We start from the raw sequence: 20,488 nt of genomic DNA, 5'->3' as shown, positions 1-20,488 counted from the left end.
TGCAAAGAGCCAACTCACTGGAAAAGATCCTCATGCTGGGAAAGATTGAGGGCAGGAGGAGAAGGGGATGACAGAGGATGAGATAGTTAGATGGCATCACCAACTCAACAGACATGAATTTAAGCAAACTCCAAGAGATAGTGGAGGACAGAGGAGCCTGGAGTGCTGCAGTCCACGGCACCTCAAAGGGACACAACTTAGGGAATGAAAAACAAGAGCTGGCACACACTAGCTGGTGACCTTGGGCAAGTTACAGCACTATTCTGTGCCTTAGTTTTCTCATCCATAAAATGGGGATAAGACTGTCTTGCTCATCATCACCTTTGTAAGGATTAAACAAATGAATACACATAACACTCTTCTAACTAAGCCTGGCATGTAGTAGAAGCTCAATAAACATTACCTATTATTAGTATGCAAACACAGCAGACAAATACCAAGGACAATCCCTCCAGGTATTAAAACATTTAAAAGATAATGGCAACATTACACCCAAATAGCAGCTTTGGGAAGTATTTTTTTAGAAAGACGCTTTTACCCCTGGCAAATTAGTCATTTTCAAGATATACTGACCTGTAGAATTTCTCTTTTGTAATAATCCAGAACTTTCTGTTTGAGTCCACTATTGCACACAGATTGGAGGCAAACTAGTCTTAACACCTTGATCAAGGGATGTTTTTGGGCAATACAATCCTCAATGTAGCTGTTGACCTGAAAACAAAGTGTAGACAGGTACCAGCATCTGGTCTGGGGACTGACAGAACTGGATATTTACTATTATTTTTCAAAGTCAAATAAAGGAGATGAGTGGGAGAAGGGCTCATTCTTTTTGCACTTTCCCTCAGCTCCCTCCAGAGTAGCTCCCTTGGTCCCTGCTCACATACCCCCGCCACCACGCAGACACACCAGCAATCAGGAGCACAGGCTAGCAAGGACAGACTCAAGGGACCCAGCAGCCTGTCTGGACTCGTCTGTCTCCATGGATGGACAACCTCCAGAGGCTGCTGCACGTCCCGGGTGTGTGATCCTGGATACCCCAGCAGCAATTTATCAGCATAAAGTAACAAGAATCTTTCTAGAAGATGGGAATTTTCATAAATTGAATCATTTCAAATTCAGTAATACAGGTGGATATGTAAAGGAACTATCAGACCAATTTGCTGGGACCTCCCTGGTGGTCCAGTGGCTAAGACTCAGCAACCCCAATGCAGGGGGCCTGGGATCGATCCCTCATCAGGGAACTGGATCCCACATGCCACAGCAAAAAGACCCCACATGCTGCAACTAAGACCTGGTGCAGCCAAATAAATTAATTAATAAAAAAAAAAGACCAATTTTCTTATGGAGTAAATCTATTCATTTAGAGATCTTTGATTTTAGGGGTGGGACCTCACCTCTCTGTGCACTGAAGAAAGTGCCTTCAATACAGTAATCTTAAATACTTGATTAAGATCTCTATTTTCACATTTTGCACCTGCTCTTCAAAATATTTAGATAAGGCATGGGAATGAAAGCAATTGCTTTTCTAGCTGTAATCTTTGTTTTGATAAGGTATCAATTATTTGTTAGAACAGTTTCATTTTCACATACTTTATCAGTGTCTATTCCAGACATAAACTCCTGCTCCACTGTCAATTTATCAAAGAAATCTTCAGAAGCTAAAATGGAAATAGCACATTTGTAAGTAAGAAATTCAATAAATGTTAATGCTTTTATACACAGAGCATGTGTAAGAAACATGACATGCAAAAAAGAAAGCAAACAAAAAATTCAAACTACCACCTGAAAAGAATCTAAGAAACATGGAAAACTACAACTCTGACCTCCTAAGTTACATCCAGAAATAGTCAACCACTGTACCCTTTTGCTATTCTTAGGACTCTCATGAAATCTCAAGATCCTTAGGACTCTAAAAAGATCTTAGGAATTTTTCTTCAGTATCAATGAAAGCTAATTTGCCAAGAGCCTTTTACTTGCATCATCAGATCTAACCCAGTTTCACCTGATTTCCACTTCCATCAATAGGAAAACAAATGACTGATTTTCTGACACTTTTATGTAAGATTCAAAGTATACTTTATAAAACGGGCATTGAACAATCTCTAACTCAGCTTTTATAGCCTGTGTTTTAACAAGTAAATTGATCTTTGGTGTAATAGACATTTCCCAAGCTCTTTCAAAATACTTAACATACGCTCTCTACCTAGGGAGCCTTCAAGGGAAAAACTAAAACAGAAACTGGATGCTGCTCTAAGTAATCCTTAATGACAGGATAAAAACCAGACTGAAAAAATTAACTGCCTCATGTTAGGGGAGGAATTTTTTTTTCTTTTTGACATTTCAAATATTGTATCACATGATAACATTATCTTATTAATGAAAGAAAACTGAGTTAATCACAAAGGGAACATTTTGACTATAAACATGGGAACATTTAATTAACACTGAGGATAGCACATGGTATTAAAACAGAGCTAACCCTCCCAAGGGAGCACGGCGGTGCCAACGGCCGTGGTGTCAGTCGTGCTGCATGCTAGTCAGCCCCAGGTGAGCTCCATCACTTCCCAAGGATACTCACTAGTTACATCTTTGATCAGCTCTGCAATCGAGGTGTGATTTGCAAGGGAGCCTCGTGCTGCCTGCATGTGGGGCAGCTGTGAAACGAACTGCTTGATCTCCCCAACTGTCTTGGCATTGTGCCTTTCCTGAAATGCATAAAACAGCAGAAGCGGGAAGTGGGGACGATATTTTAAGCGCTCTGTTCTTTGTATTGCTTGGAGGACATTCAATTTATACTAATGCAAAAGAAAGAATGGAATACAATTAAATCAGGCCAGACCCATCTTCAACATGACATAGAAAAACAGAAAAGACAGGCTCACTGTTCCTGTTCACTACATTAGTACTTTTTTAGGGAGCAAATGCCTAAGGTTTTTTTCCTTCCCAGGCACCAAATAATATTGTGATTAGTATTTGTGGGGGACGAAATTAGGTTATCAACAAACATTTCTGAGTAAAAAATTAAAATCAAGACATTATGTTAAGAGGGGAACATAAATAGCAAAAAGTTTCCTCTGTAACAGAAAAAAAATCCATTCTTACTGCTGAACCTCAATCTTGAATATTGTTTATGGATAAAAAGAACCTTACTTCGTGATGAGAAATTTTTTTTTTGCCAAGTTTAGTAACTGCAAAGCAAGTAACTCAGAAAATTGAAGAAAATCAATTAACGAATACTAATCCTAAGAAAGATGAACCCAGGGACCTCCTAGGTGTGTCCAGTGTTTTAAGACTTCACCTTCCCATGCACGGGGTGTGAGTTTGATCCCTGGTTGAATCACGCATGCCTCACGGCCAAAAAAACAGAACAGAAGCAAAAATTGTAATAAGTTCAATAAAGATTTTTAAAATGGTCCACATTAAAAAAAAAACAACTAAAAAAAATAAAGATAAAACCTAGAAATACACACTCAGTGAAACAAATCAGTCTTCAAAGTTCTCCTAATACATGTTTCAAAAGACTAAACATGCAGAGTTCAGCATCTTACTGAATTCCCATTTCAAAAATGAGCTTAACCAAGAATAAACCAGTGGCTGGGCAAGAGGAGGCAGGAAGGTGATAATGAAGCCATCCATTTAAAAGCTCTGGGCTCCTGGGATTTAGCTCTTATTATCACCTCCTGCATCTACAGAGTTCCCTTGCCGCTGGCATGTTGGCTAAACTGGAAGCTTGTGGCCCACACTGCAACTTCTATTATAGAGGATCTTTTATTTGGAGTACAGCTGGCTTCCTCTTAAGAGAGATGGGAACTAATTAAAAAGAAGGTAAAACAAATATTTATGGTGAACACTTGTAAACTGAAAATAGTACCCCTTTCTCTCCCTAAAAGAGAAAAACACCTTTTCTCATGGGTCTGGGAAGAAGTTTATAAAGCAAACCTTGGGGGGGATTTCCCTGGTGGTCCAGTGGTTAGAACTCCTTGCTTCCAGTGCAGGGGGCGGGGGTTCCAGCCCTGGTTGGGGAACTAAGATCCTGCATGCTACGAGGTGCAGAATGAATGAATGAATAAAGGTGCATTATTTAAAAGAAAGAAAACCGTGGGTCCTCCAGTGGCCGAGTCCACAGTTCCTCAGGAGAGCTGCAGCCCCACTCAGTGGCTGCGCTTTGGGCAGTCCTTGCTCACGAAGAGGGGTGTGCAGTTGAGCCTACAACCTACAGAAGCTGGAGAACAACCAAACCATCTCACCTCGAATGCTGCGGAGATCACCTTTGCTTTCTTGCTAAGCACAGAGCCCACGGCATTGAAGTTTTTATCTCTGATCTCAGCATACAGCTCTTCTGCAGAATTCAGCTGAAGCTTCTTTGCTTCTGTGGGAAGGTCCTTACCACCATCACCCTGTTTTTTAGGTGCGAATTTCTCCGGAGGTAATTTCACATAACCTGAACAACAGCGGAAGGGAACAAGGTCCTGCGTGCGTTTAATGGAAGAACCAGTTTAGCTCAGGCACTAAACAGAATTTTCCAACTCAGAAGAGGGTAGAAGCAGGCTTTAGAAAAAATGATGCATGGCACTGAGGTTCTGATTTTTCCACAATCACAGTACAGAATGCAGTCACTCTTCAATATTAATATCATGGTTCCACTTTTCTTTGGAGTCACCTATGTAAATCACTACAGCAATGTTTAGTTAGTTCCTAAACTTATTCAGGGATGGGTTACATTTTCACTTAAAAAAATTTTACAAGGATCTCTCTCATTATCTTATGGTGATTTTCAAACTGCAGGTCATGTCGTGTTAGTGGATCATGAAATCAAGTTGGTGGGTTGCAATTAGCATTATAAACAAACATACAAAACATTAAATACCATACTGCATCACATGAAGTAGGGGAATGGTTTTTTTTTTAAATAAAATTTTGCTTCAGTGTCATACACACACATGTGTGTATGTAGTAGGTGATGATATAATACGTATTTTGCTGTTGTCCAAAATAGTTTGAAAGCTATCACCTGAAAGTCAATTTCAGCTCACTTCCTGTTTTTATAACGTTTCATTGGCACAAAGCCTTTCTCTCATCTGGGACTGCTTTCACATTACAATGAAGAACTGAGACTCCACAGAGGCACTGTATAACCTAAAATATCTGCTTCTGGCTTTTACAGAAGCTGTCCACTCCGATCCAGAAGAAGCTCCCAAATTACTCAGCACAGCATCCAGTTCCTCCTCTAAGTAGCCTTAACCCACTTCTCCCACCTCTGTTCCGTCCAAACCAACTTAGCTGCCATTTCTGGAAATATCCCACATGCTCTTTTGAGATGCTTAGCACATAAACTGGTTTAACTCTAAGAAGCTCGGCAGTATGAATCAAGGACCTTATAATATTAATACTTCTTACCCCTAAATCCTGCATCAGAGAATGCAGAGGAAGAAATATAGTATCTGAAAAAAATTATGTACACAGATGCCTTTATAACCATTAAAAAAAAAAACAACCCAAACAACATAAGCTGCCCAACATTAGGGGAAGGGTTGTACAAACCATGGTATAATATATATTATGGATTTTAATTAAGCTATTAAAATTATACATATGCTGAGAAAATGCTCATCTTATCCCAAATCAAAAACGAGGTTCAGGGAATCCCTGTACCTAGTCCAGTGGTTAGGACTCAGCGCTTTCTCTGTGAGGACCTGGGTTCAATCCAGGTTCAATCAAAACCTGGTCAGGGAACTAAGATATCCCACAAGCCACGTGGGCTCCCACAACATCCCCCAAAAAAATTTCAGAATAATTCGTACAAGCTGATTCTACTTTTTGTTAACTGAAAACAAACTCTGCATAGAAAAAATGACTATGAGGAAATACATCACAATATTAACATTGGTTGTCCCAAAGTTTGGGGGCAGGATTTCAGGGATCATGGGAGATGGATGTTGTCCTTATTTTTTCAATTTTCCCTTAATCAATGTTTGACTTATGAAAAAAACCTTGCTGCCAAGAAACTGAATTTACACATATTCCTTCTCTTCTTGGAGAATCCCTTCCTACCTCTCACCTGTCTTACACAGCCTCCCCTCACCCCCCAGGCCACCTCCCTGCCCTAACCCCTAGCTCCTTCTGAAGGTATCTGAGGTGTTTTACTCTCTGCAACCATGACAGGAGAGGCTCCCTCGTTTCTTTGATTCCCATCTACTATCTAGCATAGAACTCCTCTGTCCATGAAATGGAGTTTTTAGAAGTATTCAAGATGCCATCTTTTGGTGACCTCCCTGGGTGGTCCAGTGGTTAGGCATCTGCCTTCCAGTGCAGGGATCTTGGGTTTGATCCCTGGTCGGGGAACTGGGATCCCATATGCTGCAGGGCAGCTAACCCCATGCACTGCAACTACTGAGCCCCTGCACCACAAAAAAAACTCAACACAGCCCCCCCCCAAAAAAAAGCCAAATTTTGGAACAAATAATTTAAAAATAAGACTTTTTACAGCCTTATCATTAAAGACTCTGCTTTGTGGAAATCCCTCTTCACGGCTGTGTCTTCATCTATTCCCTGGGCCATCCATCTATCCATCCGTCTATCCATGCATTCTCATGGTAGAATACACCTAACATAAAACTTACCATTTTAACCATTTTACAAAAGCATTTATTATATACACAACTTTCTGCAACCACAGCTGGTCTCTAATTCCAGAACTTCTTTTTATCCCAAAAGAAAACCCTGGGACTTCCCTGGCAGTCCAACGGTTAAGACTCCATGCTTCCACTTCAGGGGGTGTGGGTTCAATTCCTGCTTGCTAAACTAAGATACCACATGCCTTGTGATGCAACCAAAAAATAAAAAAATTAGAAAACAAAAACCCAAAGGAAATCCCGTACCCAACAGAAATTGACTCCCCATCCTTTTCCTGAGTCCTGGCCTCCACCAGCCAAGGCTATTCCTTGGCTCCCTGTGATATAATTCAGGATGCCAAAAGAGACTGGGGCTGATGTAAATGAGGGAAGGAGGCCTGGATGAGACAGGAGTGGTGGAGTCTGTGGTAATCTGGAGAGAAGGGCCTGTCTAAAGAAAGGATCTTCACTGGCACCAGCTGCCATATAGGAATGTGGTCATGGGGTTGCCAGAGCCTCATAGGTTTTTAAAGACACGGAATAGATCAAGATCATTATTAGAGTCTTCTCCAATTTTAAACAGTGATAGAAACAGACACAAATCATGCAGTCAAAACCAAATAAAACATACGTGTGATCTCTGACCCCAACTGTCTGTTAAGTCTAACTCTAGTAGGCCTTCAAGTCTATCATCAAGTGTCTCCAACCTCCTGCTATCACCTTTCTCCCAGAATGTTCCCACTGTGCCCTCTGCCTCAGCAAGCTATTTGCCCCACGGTTCCCCGCAGGTATTATGCTGCCTGCCACTCACCAGCAACACCCCCCTAAATTCTACCCATCTTTCCGAACCCAGTACAAAAGCCACCTTGTCCACAAGCTTTCCGAATGACTGCCCACATTGGAATCTATGTTCTCCAACTGCAGGGCCACCTGCATTTAGCCCTGGGCCTCTGCTCACAGGGGGCACACATAGCCCTGACCTCTGAAAAAAAAAAAAAGGTCTTCTGAATTACTATTTCGGCATATTTTTTCTTCTCTGTCCACTATAACAAATACTGTTTAGACTATGGGTTTTTCTTCAAAAAAAAATTTTAATTGGTCTTTTGGATATTCCTATCAGATCACCTATCGGTAAAAGGCAAGGTTACTTTACTCACTGTTCTGAATGCCATAAATTTCATCAATGAGTCCTTCGTAAGTAAGCTGAGTGGCGAGAGGCGATAACAAATCCACGTTCCGATCAAGCAACAAGAGATTATCAAACACGGGGAATATTGAATTCTGGCTTCCTGTAAACTCTCTCTTCATCCTGATCATCATATTGGCCACTTGCTGGAAACAAAACATGGGATCAGGTGGGGCTCGCCTGGGCATAAGCAGATTTAAAAATCTGGCTAGGACTAAAAAAAGTTGGCTAGAACTTCCCTAGTGATCTAGTAGTTAAGACTCTGCGCTTCCACTGCAAGGGGCCCAGGTTTGATGCCTGGTCGGGGAACTAATATCCCACGTGCCACATGGCACGGCCAAAAAAAAAAAAAAATCAGTTAAAAATGGAAAGTTATCAAAAAAGTAAAAAATGGAGAAAAATGGTGGAAGAGTGAGATGGACAAGAAATAAACAGCAACAGAAAACCACTCCATGTTGGATGCCCGTTCCAACACTTACATTTTTACCTGCTATTTCTCAATGAGGCATAAAATCAGAGTCTATTTCTATTATTGACGGAAGTTCTATTCTATAAAGTCACCATGAATGCTGAATCAGTGAATACTGAACCACTGCTCTGCAGGGCCATTAGGGTGAGGGCTCCTTGAGTCTCTGGTTACAACAGTTTCATCATCTGATCAATATATAACCTTGTTTTATGTGTGTTCTATTTAAAGACATTAAATATATGCTGTTGATTCTCCAACACCATCATTTACACCTATATGAAGCTCATCTCATATGAGTTTTCTCCCTAAAGGCCCATCATAGCCTTCCTACATTCGGAAAACTGGATAGCACTTCCGCACCACCCCTGGGGGCCATTTTAACAGTGAAATCACCAACCGAAAAAAAAGAGCACAAAAATGCACACACACACACAAAAGTGGCAATGAATACTGCACGGCACTATAGTGGCAAAAATCACACTTGTTTATGGTATGAGTTGAAGGCAGAGGGTTGCTTGCTGTGATCTCAGCTGCGAACATGCACAACTTCAATTACTGGATGATACAAATTACCGCCTCCCTGAGCGTATCTGCAAAACACTGTGCTGATTTGGGAGCTATATAGAAATTTTAGCAAGTATGCAAAATTTCAAATCAAAACAGATTCCCACTCCTCCCCTTCCCAGGGACCAGGGGGCCCTTGCCCCCCCACCAGAAGCATCTCCGTTTCTCACCCGGGCGCACTCTCCTTTCCCAAAGATCTGGGGGATAGTCCCGTACAGAGCTTGCAGGGCCATCAGTCCCTTGGCTGCGTGGTACAGGCTGGTCTGGTCACTCTCCAGATAGCACTCCTGTGGAGAGGAAGGGCCGGTTACTGTCGCGGTCACCTGGGCGCCTGTCTCTGTCTGGTGTTGGGGCTTGCCAGCCACTGGGTAAGATGGCTTCCACTTCCCCACTTTGCCAGGAAGCTGCAGACTGGGGTCCTGTTTACAAAGCTGCTGTTTGGCAGCCAGGGTCAGGAGCCCAAGAGCTCTGCCATCAGGGGACAGCTATGGAAGCAATTCTCCCAGGGCAGAGCCTTCTGGAAGGCACTCCTCCTAGTTTATCAGCTCTTGAATAAACTACTGATTAGAAAAGATTTTATGGGCTTCCCATATGGCTCAGTGGTAAAGAATCTGCCTGTCAAGCAGGATGGGGAAGATCCCCTGGAGGAGGAAATGGCAATCCACTCCAGTATTCTTGCCTGGAGAATCCCATGGACGAAGAGCCTGGCGGGCTACAGTCCAAGGGGTAACAAAGAGTTGGATGTGACTTACTGACTAGACCGCTACTACCAAGAAAGACTCAGAAGGAAGACTCAGAAGGGAACCAGGCTCTCTTACTCACAGTGGTGAGTGCAGAGGCTAGGGGGACACTGTGGGAGGCCACATGGCGATGCCCACAAGTGCACAGATTCTCTGAACCCCAGAATCCCAGGTGGCCTCACAATGGAATATGGGCAGTCTTTACAAACATGACACAGATTTTCACACACACGGACGGCAACTGAAGGCCATAACCTTGAGAAATGGAAAAGGGGCAGCCGAACAATCTGTAGAGAGATCCCATTTTCAGAACATATGTGCTACCTTATGAAGTATATGGGGTATATTTTGTAAAGTAGGCAAAATTACACTTCTTTGGCACAGAAAAAGGGACTCAAAAATACACAACAAAACCAGCTGGGGGGAGGTAGGAGGGAGGTTCCAGAGGGAGGGGACATACGTATACTTATGGTTGATTCACGCTGTTCCACGGCAGAAACCAACACAACATTGTAAAGCAATTATCCTCCAATTGAAAATAAAACATAGAAATAAAAAGAAACATAACATACAGAAGTGACACAAAAGTGACAACTCAAGAGAAGAAAATCTAAAAAGTCAATAAATTAAAAACAGCTAGGAAGTGACAGAAGAGACTCCAGCAGTTTTGACACTGGTAGGAGCACAGGTTCCTGACTCTGTTTGTCCTGTTCTGAACCTCAGCTGTGTCACTTCCCAGCTGGTGCCTTGGGGCAATTAGATAATCTCTCTATGCCTTACTGTCTGCAGAAGGAGTATATTCAACATAGTATATGGACTAAATCAGGAAAACACACGTAAAACATTTCATCCCAGGACCTGAAACATATGAGTGCTTATGTTAGCTTTTGTCATTATTTATATTATTAATAATATTTAACATTATTAATATATAAATTATTAACTTTTCTAGTTATATTCATATATAGCTCTTATTATTAACAAATAATTTTAGTATTTTATTTTTCTATTATTTTATTATTTAACAATTAGAAATCATTTGGATTTTTTCTTTTCATAATCATCATCCACTCATAAGTCAGAATGGAACACTGAACCAGACACCCATCACTGACCCTCCTGACATGTCTGTAGCCTCCAAAGCCAGGAGGGACGGGACGCTGGAGGGATTCAGGATGAGAGGGAGGAATTCATCTGTTCTGCCCCAGGGAGGAAGGGGGGCTGTGCCTGGAAGGACCTTGTGAGGATGCTCGGTCTTCACTGAAAGTAATGCCTGGTGACTCTTCCAAGCCTGGCAATGCTAACATTTCACTGCATACGACACAGCCAAATCAAGAATGTCCAGAGCCATACTTTATGGAAAAATTACTTAAAACTCCCTACTGCAGCACAGCCAAGACAAAAATTTAAAAAAAAAAATTAGAGAGCATCTCTCAAAGTAGTATTAATTGTTTAAATTTAGAAAGCTGAACTACTATAAAGATATTCCTTTTATAATTCTCTCTCTTAAAGAAGATTTAAAAGTTTAGGATAGATATTTATCTTGAATTTTTGCTCTCATATGACTGGTGGTGGGTGACGATTTGTCCTAATATCCCTCTATTCTGTGCTTGTGGAATTTCACCTGGTATTTCAGTCATGAGGACATTTTTGAATTTTGAATTCAAAATTTTGAAGGGGACAAATGCTAATACCCATTAACATTTAAATATACATGTTTTTTTTGACCCTAAAGTCCCACATGCCTATACAGTAGCGCATCTTACCAATTTTAAAAAGGAGGTAGGCAGATTTTCTACGTATTCATTCCTACATGTACAAATGAAGGCCAAAACAGTTTAATCCCTGTGACTGAGCATTCAAATGAACTGAACTGAACTCTAATTCCCACATTCTGTACAGTACAACATTCAAGACGATCAAAATCATGTCCCCACAGCACAGAAAGGTCCACGTGTGTCTCCTGATGCCAAAAAAAAAAAAAGAAACCTAATTATACTCACTGTTTAAAATCCAATAAGTATAATTACCTCACCTCTATTAGAAATCAGACTTGAATTTAACATTAGGTAGAATTCTTAGCTTTATTATCCATGCAAAATGCTTGTTTTCTAAAATAGAATCTTCAGTGAACATATACAGTCAAGGGCTTGAAATTCTTGGGAGAAAAGAATTCTGTCCTTTCCTGCAAACCAGCGGTTAAATAAACAGGAAATCTCTCCTCTGGGCAGGTTTTGTCATGCTGGGGCAAGTTTTCCTCAGCTTCTACCGAGTCACATTAATTACACAGATGTGAGTTAATTACACCAGGGTACACCATTATAAAATTGCCAACATCCGCTGGATCATGGAGAAAGCAAGAGAGTTCCAGAAAAACATCTATTTCTGCTTCATTGACTATGCCAAAGCCTTTGACTGTGTGGATCACAATAAACTGTGGAAAATTCTGAAAGAGATGGGAATACCAGACCACCTGACCTGCCTCTTGAGAAACCTGTATGCAGGTCAGGAAGAAACAGTTAGAACTGGACATGGAACAACAGACTGGTTCCAAATAGGAAAAGGAGTACGTCAAGGCTGTATATTGTCACCTTGCTTATTTAACTTATATGCAGAGTACATCATGAGGAACGCTGCGCTGGAAGAAGCACAAGCTGGAATCAAGATTGCTGGGAGAAATATCAATAACCTCAGATATGCCGATGACACCACCCTTATGGCAGAAAGTGAAGAGGAACTCAAAAGCCTCTTGATGAAAGTGCAAGAGGAGAGTGAAAAGGTTGGCTTGAAGCTCAACATTCAGAAAACAAAGATCATGGCATCTGGTCCCATCACTTCATGGGAAATAGATGGAAAAACAGTGGAAACAGTGTCAGACTTTATTTTTTTGGGCTCCAAAATCACTGCAGATGCTGATTGCAGCCATGAAATTAAAAGACGCTTACTCCTTGGAAGGAAAGTTATGACCAACCTAGATAGTACATTAAAAAGCAGAGACATTACTTTGCCAACAAAGGTCCGTCTAGTCAAGGCTATGGTTTTTCCCGGGGTCATGTATGGATGTGAGAATTGGACTGTGAAGAAAGCTGATCACCGAAGAATTGATGCTTTTGAACTGTGGTGTTGGAGAAGACTCTTGAGAGTCCCTTCTACTGCAAGGAGATCCAACCAGTCCATTCTAAAGGAGATCAATCCTGGGTGTTCTTTGGAAGGACTGATGCTAAAGCTGAAACTGCAATACTCTGGCCACCTCATGCGACGAGTTGACTCACTGGAAAAGACTCTGATGCTGGGAAAGGTTGGGGGCGGGAGGAGAAGGGGACGACCGAGAATGAGATGGCTGGATGGCATCACCGAGTGAACTCCGGGAGTTGGTAATGGACAGGGAGGCCTGGCGTGCTGTGATTCATGGGGTCGCGGAGAGTCAGACACGACTGAGCAACTGAACTGAACTGAACACCATTATAGGTACGTGATTTAAAGTTAACACAGTAAAATGTCAATTCCAGAATCTAGGTGATGAGTACACAGGTGTTCACTGTACCATTCTTTCAACTTTTCTGTATGTTTCATATAAAACATTAGGTCGGGGGCGGGGCACGAGGCAGGTGGATAAATTTGTACTACCACTGGAAGAGGTTTGGTGTAAGCAAAACAACGGGGAACATGACTTTAAAAAAAAGAGCCAAGAAACTCTCTTGGTTATCAAATTCATCAGGGGTGCCAATGAGTTCTTCCTTAGGTTAACTCTTTGAAGATGGTGATCACAGTAACAACATAATACAGAAAAAAAAGTTTCAAATAATTTGGGGCACAACACTAGTGCTTCTCAAAAGTTCTAGTCTCCATACTAGCAGGATCACTGTCAGATATGCAAAATTCAAAGAAGGAAACACAGATAAACATGATTACATTAAGAAAACACACACGGTTGGGGAGTAACTGGAAGTGGGAAAGGAGGCATTCTGGAATACTGGCAGCATTTCTGTTTTCTTTTTTAAGCAGAGTCCCAGGTGTGTTCACTTTGTTAAAATCCATCAAACTTTATACTCATGATTTGTATTCTGAGTACAGAATATACTTTAAAAGAAAGTACACATAGCAAAAACTATCATAAACTAAGTTAAGAGACAACTAGAGAGTAGCCCCTGCTTGCTGCAACTAGCCCCCTAGTGCAGCAACAAAGACCCACTGCAGCCAAAAATATAAATCAACCAATAAAATTTTTTTTAAAAGTGCCATGTTTACTTAAATATAAGATGTGATACCATAAAACTCCTAGAAGAGAATATAGGCAAAACATTCTGACATAAATCATACCAATGTTTTCTTAGGTCAGTCTCCCAAGGCAATAGAAATAAAAACAAAGATAAACAAATTGGACCTAATCAAATTTATAAGCTTTTGCAAAGCAAGGGAAACTATAAACAAAATGAAAACAACGAACGAACTGGGAGAAATTATTTTCAAACAAAGCAATGGACAAGGGATTAATTTCCAAAATATACAAACAGCTCAAAATAAACAACCCACTAAAAAAAATAAGCATAATGTATAAACGGACATTTCTACAAAAAAGACATACAGATGGCCAGTAGGTACATGAAAAGATGCCCAATGTCACTAATTATTAGAAAAATGCAAATCAAAACTACAATGAGGTACCACCTTACACCAATGAGAATGGCCGTCATGAAAAAGTCTACAAATAATAAATGCTGGAGGGGATATGGAGAAAAGGGAAAAGGGAACCCTCCCACACTACTGGTGGGAATATAAATTGGTGCAGCCACTATGGAAAACAGTATGAAGGTTCCTTAAAAAACTAGAATTGCCATGTGAAATAGCAATCCCACTCCCGGATATATATCTGGAAAAAACAAAAACACTAATTTGAAAAGATACTGTATGTACCCCTAACATTCATGAGAGTACTAATTACAATAGACATGGAAGCGACCCAAGTGCTCATTAACAGACGAATGGACTAGGAAAATATGGGGGTGTGTGTGTATATATAAATGTATGTGTCTGTATACACACACACAATGGAATATTGGGCTTCCCAGGTGGCACTAGTGGTAAAGAACCCACCTGCCAATGCAGGAGACATGGGTTCAATCCCCGGGTTGGGAAGATCCCTTGGAGGAGGGCATGGCAACCCACTCCAGTATTCTTGTCTGGAGAATCCCATGGATAGAGGAGCCTGGAGAGCTACAGTCCAAAGGGTCACATAGAGTTGGATGTAACTGAAGCAACTTAGCAAGTGTACAATGGAATGTTACTCACCCATTAAAAAAGAATGAAACAGTGACATTTGTAGCAACATGGGTGGACCCAAAGAATATTATGCTTAGCGAAATAAGACAGAAAAAGACAAACACTATGTGATATCACTCATATGTGAAATCTAAAAAGATAATACCGTCCGCTTCCGGTGGCAGGGTCTGGGGAAGGGGCGGCAGGCGCCATGTCGGGCCGCGAAGGTGGCAAGAAGAAGCCCCTGAAACAGCCCAAGAAGCAAGCCAAGGAGATGGACGAGGAAGATAAGGCATTCAAGCAGAAGCAGGAGGAGCAGAAGAAACTCGAGGAGCTAAAAGCAAAGGCCGCGGGGAAAGGCCCCCTGGCCACCGGTGGAATTAAGAAATCTGGCAAAAAGTAAGCTGTTCCTTGTGCCTGAGGCAATGATGACCCTTAGTTCCATTCCTGTTTAAAAACCTGGATTCCCTGCCATAATATGTTGCCACCTATAGCTAGAATGAAGTGTTGTCTTGGAACCTATTGTACATTTAAGAATAAACTTTTGTAAAAAAAAAAATAATAAAAAAAAATAAAAAGATAATACCATGAATGTCTACACGAAACAGAAACAGACTTACAGATGTAGAAAACCAACTAGTGCTGGCAGAGCTCCCTCACCTGCCGGCTTGCATCTCTTACAAGTGTCCTATATTAATAAATCTACTTCTTGCCTATCCCTGTGCCTCTCACTGAATTCCTTCTGGCTGAGACACAAAGAACCTGAGCCTTAGTAAGTCCAGACACCAGATACGGACGCCCTGACCAGGTGGCAGAAGTTAACTGTATGCTGCTCATTAAGCATGCAGACTCCAGACCCACTGGAATCAGAAGGTTGAATCAGAAGTCAGCATCAGCTGACTTCCACTTACCTCACCACTGACCAATCAGAAGAGTGTCCACAAGCTGATCACACCCTCTTTGGACCATTGCTATAAAACTTCTCACTACTCCCTCCAGGAGGGGACACACAGTTTTGAAGGCATTAGCCCACTGTGGCCCCCTTTGCCTGGCAAAGCAATAAAGCTATTCTCTTCTACTTCACCGCCCCCCATCCAAAAAAAAAGACAAGACAAGAAATTAGTGGGGCATGGAAGAGGGGAGGGACAAATTAAGGGTATGGGACTGACAGATACCAACTAGTATAAAAAAAATAAGCTACAAGGATATACTGTACAATACATAAAACTATACCTAATATAGTAACCCATAATAGAATATAATCTGCAAAAATACTGAATCATTCTGCCGTACATCTGAGATGAAAATGACCATGGAGCTCATAAATTTGGCAAAAACCACAACCTGACATTAAAACAGAAAATGCCAAACTTACTTTGAATGCACCCTCCGATTCCATGGATAGGAGATCCCCATCAAAAGGAATGAGATCTAGGCTATATTCCTCCCTATGAATAAAGGATCCCAAAACACCCAGATCCTTCAACCGCTGTTCGCACAATAAGCTACGTCGTGGCACGAACAAAATGTGAAAATCTCTTGCTGGGCCACGTCTGTCTTCACTGAAAAAGAAGGAACATTTGTTAGCTTATGAGCTCCTAGAGTCTTCGACTATTTCACTTACTCTATCCCCACTGCCGCGCACACAGAAAACACTAAATAAATGCTGGTGAGATAAACATATGACATTGACTTTCAGACCCAAACAGTTACAGTCACTTTCTTGCTTTTTTTTTTTTGCCCCTGACAGGAAACCAGCATTGATTCATAGCCAATATGTGCATTTTCTAGCTTTCTCTTTAACTATTTTCAGGGGCATTAAAGCTCTGAGGTTTACTGAAATGGGGTATCTGTGTCTTATTGAAAAGAAATTGTTCTTTAACCAAACCAATGCAGCCACAGAGACTCCTTTTAAAATGAAAGCTCACTACTGACTCTTCTTTCTCCTCTCCTTGACAGTGGACTTCTCAAAATAGCCCATATGGCTTTTAAGATTTTAGGGGCCACATCAATCGATTATATCACAAAGTACAGATGGAGCTGGGAGAACTTCCTCTCTACACTGGATGCTATATTAAATTTTAATCAGCTCTTACTTTGCTTATGAAATTCAAGCACGTTGTAATCAGTATAACCATTAGAGGTAGGCTTTATTTGTTGTTGTTGTTCATTTTTAAAAGCAGGGTCCTTTCTACTGATACATATCCAAACTTTTAGCTGTCCTAAAAGAATGCAGTTTTATAATAACTGCCCTCTCAGACTGTTTGAATAATACTACAAGTTTCCTATTTCCATTCTTGTATTTTTCCATGTTTGTCCTAGTTTTTCTGAAAGACCACTTTCTGGGCCGTCTTTGGTGGTCCAGGGTCTAAGACTCTGCTCTCCCAATGCAGGGGGCTCGGGTTCGATCCCTGGTCAGGAATCTAGATCCCAACAAAGGGTTTGCATGGGTTTCCCTGATGGTCCAGTGGTTAAGGAACTGCCCGGCAATGCAGGAAACACTGGTTCAATTCCCGGTCTGGGAAGATCCCACATGCCATGGAGCAACTAAGCCCGTCCAGCACAGCTACAGAGGCTGCACTCTGGAGCCCATGAGCGGCAACGCCTGAGGCCCATGTGCCCGTGAGTCTGTGCTCCACAACAAGAGCCGCCACTGCAAAGAGAAGCCCACACATCACAACTAGAGAGTAGAACTCACTCTCTGAAACTGGAAAAAGCCATGTGCAGCAACAAAGACCCTGCACAGCCAATAAATAAATATTAAAAAAAAAAGAAAAAGAGTTTGCATGCTGCAACTGAAGACCCCACATGTCACAACAAAGATCAAAGGTCCCGAGTGCTGCAACCAAGACACAGCATGGCCAGATAAATAAATATTAAAAACAAACAAACAAGAAGCAAAAGACCACTATCCAAGGCACCGGCAAGAGAAGGGGTTTACAATGAAAAGCTCAGGACGTTAAAACCATTAGAAAGATTAACTTCTACTAGCGCAAACATAAGTTCTGAGATACCTGAGCACGTTTTCAGCAATGATATCCATCAATTCTAGCCTGGGTCTGACAAAAAAAATTATATTCTTGACATCGGCTGCTGGCAAACGACTTCCTTTAAGCGTAAACATTTTTTCCACTTCATGTTCCTAAGAAAATACATACACAAAAGGTTAACAAAATCACTCAGCTTTAAGTATCATAGTCAGACTCGGACATCAGAAACACTCCCAGTCAACGCACATCAATGCTTTGTTCTCAAAATTTAGATTTCCCAAAGCCAGCTATATTAACAGTAAGGTTTCAGGATGAAGTCACTGTGACAGTCTTTGAGTGTAAATGACTCTAACACAATAAACTATCAAAGATAACAGGTAACAGTCATATAATGCAGACTTCTGTGGTGGCTCAGCGGTAAAGAGTCCAACTCCCGATGCAGGAGATGCAGGTTTGATCCCTGGGTCAGGAAAATCCCCTGAAGAAGGAAATGGCAACCCATTCCAGTATTCTGGCCAGGGAAATCCCATGGACAGAGAAGCCTGGTGGGCTACAATCTAAAGGGTCACAGAAAAGTCAGACACGACTTAGAGACTAAACAACAACAAAGAGAGCAATTAGGATCAATATAGAATCATTAACCAAAGGATCACTGTACACAAAATGTTAGCCATACATTAGCATCTATGTTATAAAGACCAAACAGCCCTGTAAGCCATTACTCAGGAGGAAATGTAAAATCTTACTATTATTGATGAAGTACAAAGCTATTAATTCCTGAACAAAACCCAAACAGTTCACTTACCTTCAACAGTGAATACTGTGCAATCAGGCCAAAGGGTCCAGTGAGATATTCATCCCAAACTATTGCCTACCAGAGGGAAGAAATGAACATTACAGTTAATATCAAGAATTTCAACAATATCAACAGAAAATGGCAGTCATACATAGTAGAACTATTGCCCTCAAAGTCTGAATAAACAAAGACTGTAACTGGCTCTGGTCACATTTATACCGTATAGATCTTAAAAAAAAAAAAAAAAACAATAGCAAGTAATATTACTGGCGGTCATAGGAAACTTAAGATTTAACTGTCCTTCGAAGTCAAGTGGGCCTTAGGAAGCATCACTAGGAACAAAGCTAGTGGAGGTGATGAATTCCAGCTGAGCTATTTCAAATCCTAAAAGAGGACACTGTTAAAGTGCTGCCCTCAATATGCCAGCAAATATGGAAAACTCAGCAGTGGCCACAGGACTGAGAAAGGTCAGTTTTCATTCCAATCCCAAAGAAAGGCAATGCCAAAGAATGTTAAAACTACTGCACAATTGCACTCATTTGACATGCTAGCAAAGTAATGCTCAAAATTCTCCAAGGGAGGCTTCAACAATACGTGAACCGTGAACTTCCAGATGTTCAAGCTGGATTCAAAAAAGGTAGAGGAACCACAGATCAAATTGCCAACTTCTGCTGGATCATAAAAAAAGCAAGAGAATTCCAGAAAAACATCTACCTCGGCTTTACTGACTATGCTAAAGGCTTTGTGTGGATCATAACAAATTGGAAAATTCTTCAAGAGATGGGAATACCAGACCACCTGACCTACCTCCTGAGAAAGCTGTGTGCAGGTCAAGAAGCAACAGTTAGAACCAGACATGGAACAACAGACTGCTTCCAAATTGGGAAAGGAGTACGTCAAGGTTGTATATTGTCACCCTGCTTATTTAACTTATATGCAGAGTACATCATGTGAAATGCTGGGCTGGATGAAGCACAAGATGGAATCAAGATTGCTGGGAGAAATATCAATAACCTCAAATATGCAGATGACACCACACTTATAGCAGAAAATGAAGAGGAACTAAAAAGCCTCTTGATGAAGGTGAAAGAGAGTGAAAAGGCTGGCTTAAAACTCAACATTCAAAAGGCAAAGATCATGGCATATAGTTCCACCACTTCATGGCTAATACATGGGGAAACAATGAAAACAGTGACACTTTATTTTCTTGTGCTCCAAAATCACTGCAGCCAAAAAATTAAAAGACACTTGCTCCTTGGAAGAAAAGCTATGACCAACCTAGACAGTGTATTAAAAAGCAGAGACACTACTTTGTCAACAAAGGTCAGTCTAGTCAAAGCTATGGTTTTTCCAGTAGTCATGTATAGATGAAAGAGTTGGACTATAAAGAAGGCTAATCACTGAAAAACTGAAGCTTTTGAACTGTGGTGCTGAAGAAGACTCTTGAGAGTCCCTTGGATTGCAAGGAGATCAAACCAGTCAGTCCTAAATGAAATAAACCCTGAATATACATTGGAAGAAGTGATGCTGAAGCTGAAGCTCCAAGACTTTGGCCATCTGATGAGAAGAGCTGAAAAGATCCTGATGCTGGGAAAGATTGAAGGCAGGAGGAAAAGTGGACAACAGAGGACAAGATGGTTGAATGGCAACACTGACTCAACAGACATGAGTTTGAGCAAGCTCCAGGAGATGGAGAAGGACAGGGAAGCCTGGAGTGCTAAAGTCCATGGGGTTGCAAAGAGTTGGACACGAGTGAGTGACTGAACAATTAGAGGAAACAAGGAATTGTAGTTTGCTGTGTATCTGTGTCATGGTATTATTATTAGACTGAACCATATGGAAACTGCCAAATGTAACAGTTCAACCTACTATT

General features: G+C 41.2%; 1 protein-coding gene and 1 pseudogene across 1 annotated transcript in view; one reads left to right on the top strand and one right to left on the bottom strand.

Moving 5' to 3' along the window:
- Nucleotides 1-20,488, bottom strand: part of VPS33A (VPS33A core subunit of CORVET and HOPS complexes) — a 34,118-nt gene that overhangs the window by 10,886 nt on the left and 2,744 nt on the right. The window contains exons 2-10 of the mRNA XM_055404527.2: nucleotides 18,625-18,690; nucleotides 17,844-17,971; nucleotides 16,205-16,391; nucleotides 9,001-9,117; nucleotides 7,769-7,943; nucleotides 4,248-4,441; nucleotides 2,579-2,705; nucleotides 1,591-1,658; nucleotides 574-711 (exon numbers count right to left, since the gene is read on the bottom strand). Coding sequence (XP_055260502.1) covers nucleotides 574-711; nucleotides 1,591-1,658; nucleotides 2,579-2,705; nucleotides 4,248-4,441; nucleotides 7,769-7,943; nucleotides 9,001-9,117; nucleotides 16,205-16,391; nucleotides 17,844-17,971; nucleotides 18,625-18,690 — 1,200 coding nt within the window. The remainder of the gene's footprint in view (nucleotides 1-573; nucleotides 712-1,590; nucleotides 1,659-2,578; nucleotides 2,706-4,247; nucleotides 4,442-7,768; nucleotides 7,944-9,000; nucleotides 9,118-16,204; nucleotides 16,392-17,843; nucleotides 17,972-18,624; nucleotides 18,691-20,488) is intronic.
- Nucleotides 15,011-15,346, top strand: LOC148774874 (translation machinery-associated protein 7 pseudogene; annotated as a pseudogene).

Source organism: Moschus berezovskii, chromosome 19 (assembly GCF_049115385.1).
Source record: "Moschus berezovskii isolate FMDL1 chromosome 19, NW_MosBer_1.0, whole genome shotgun sequence".
NCBI lineage: Eukaryota > Metazoa > Chordata > Mammalia > Artiodactyla > Moschidae > Moschus > Moschus berezovskii.
This window is presented reverse-complemented; position numbering and strand designations above follow the sequence as displayed.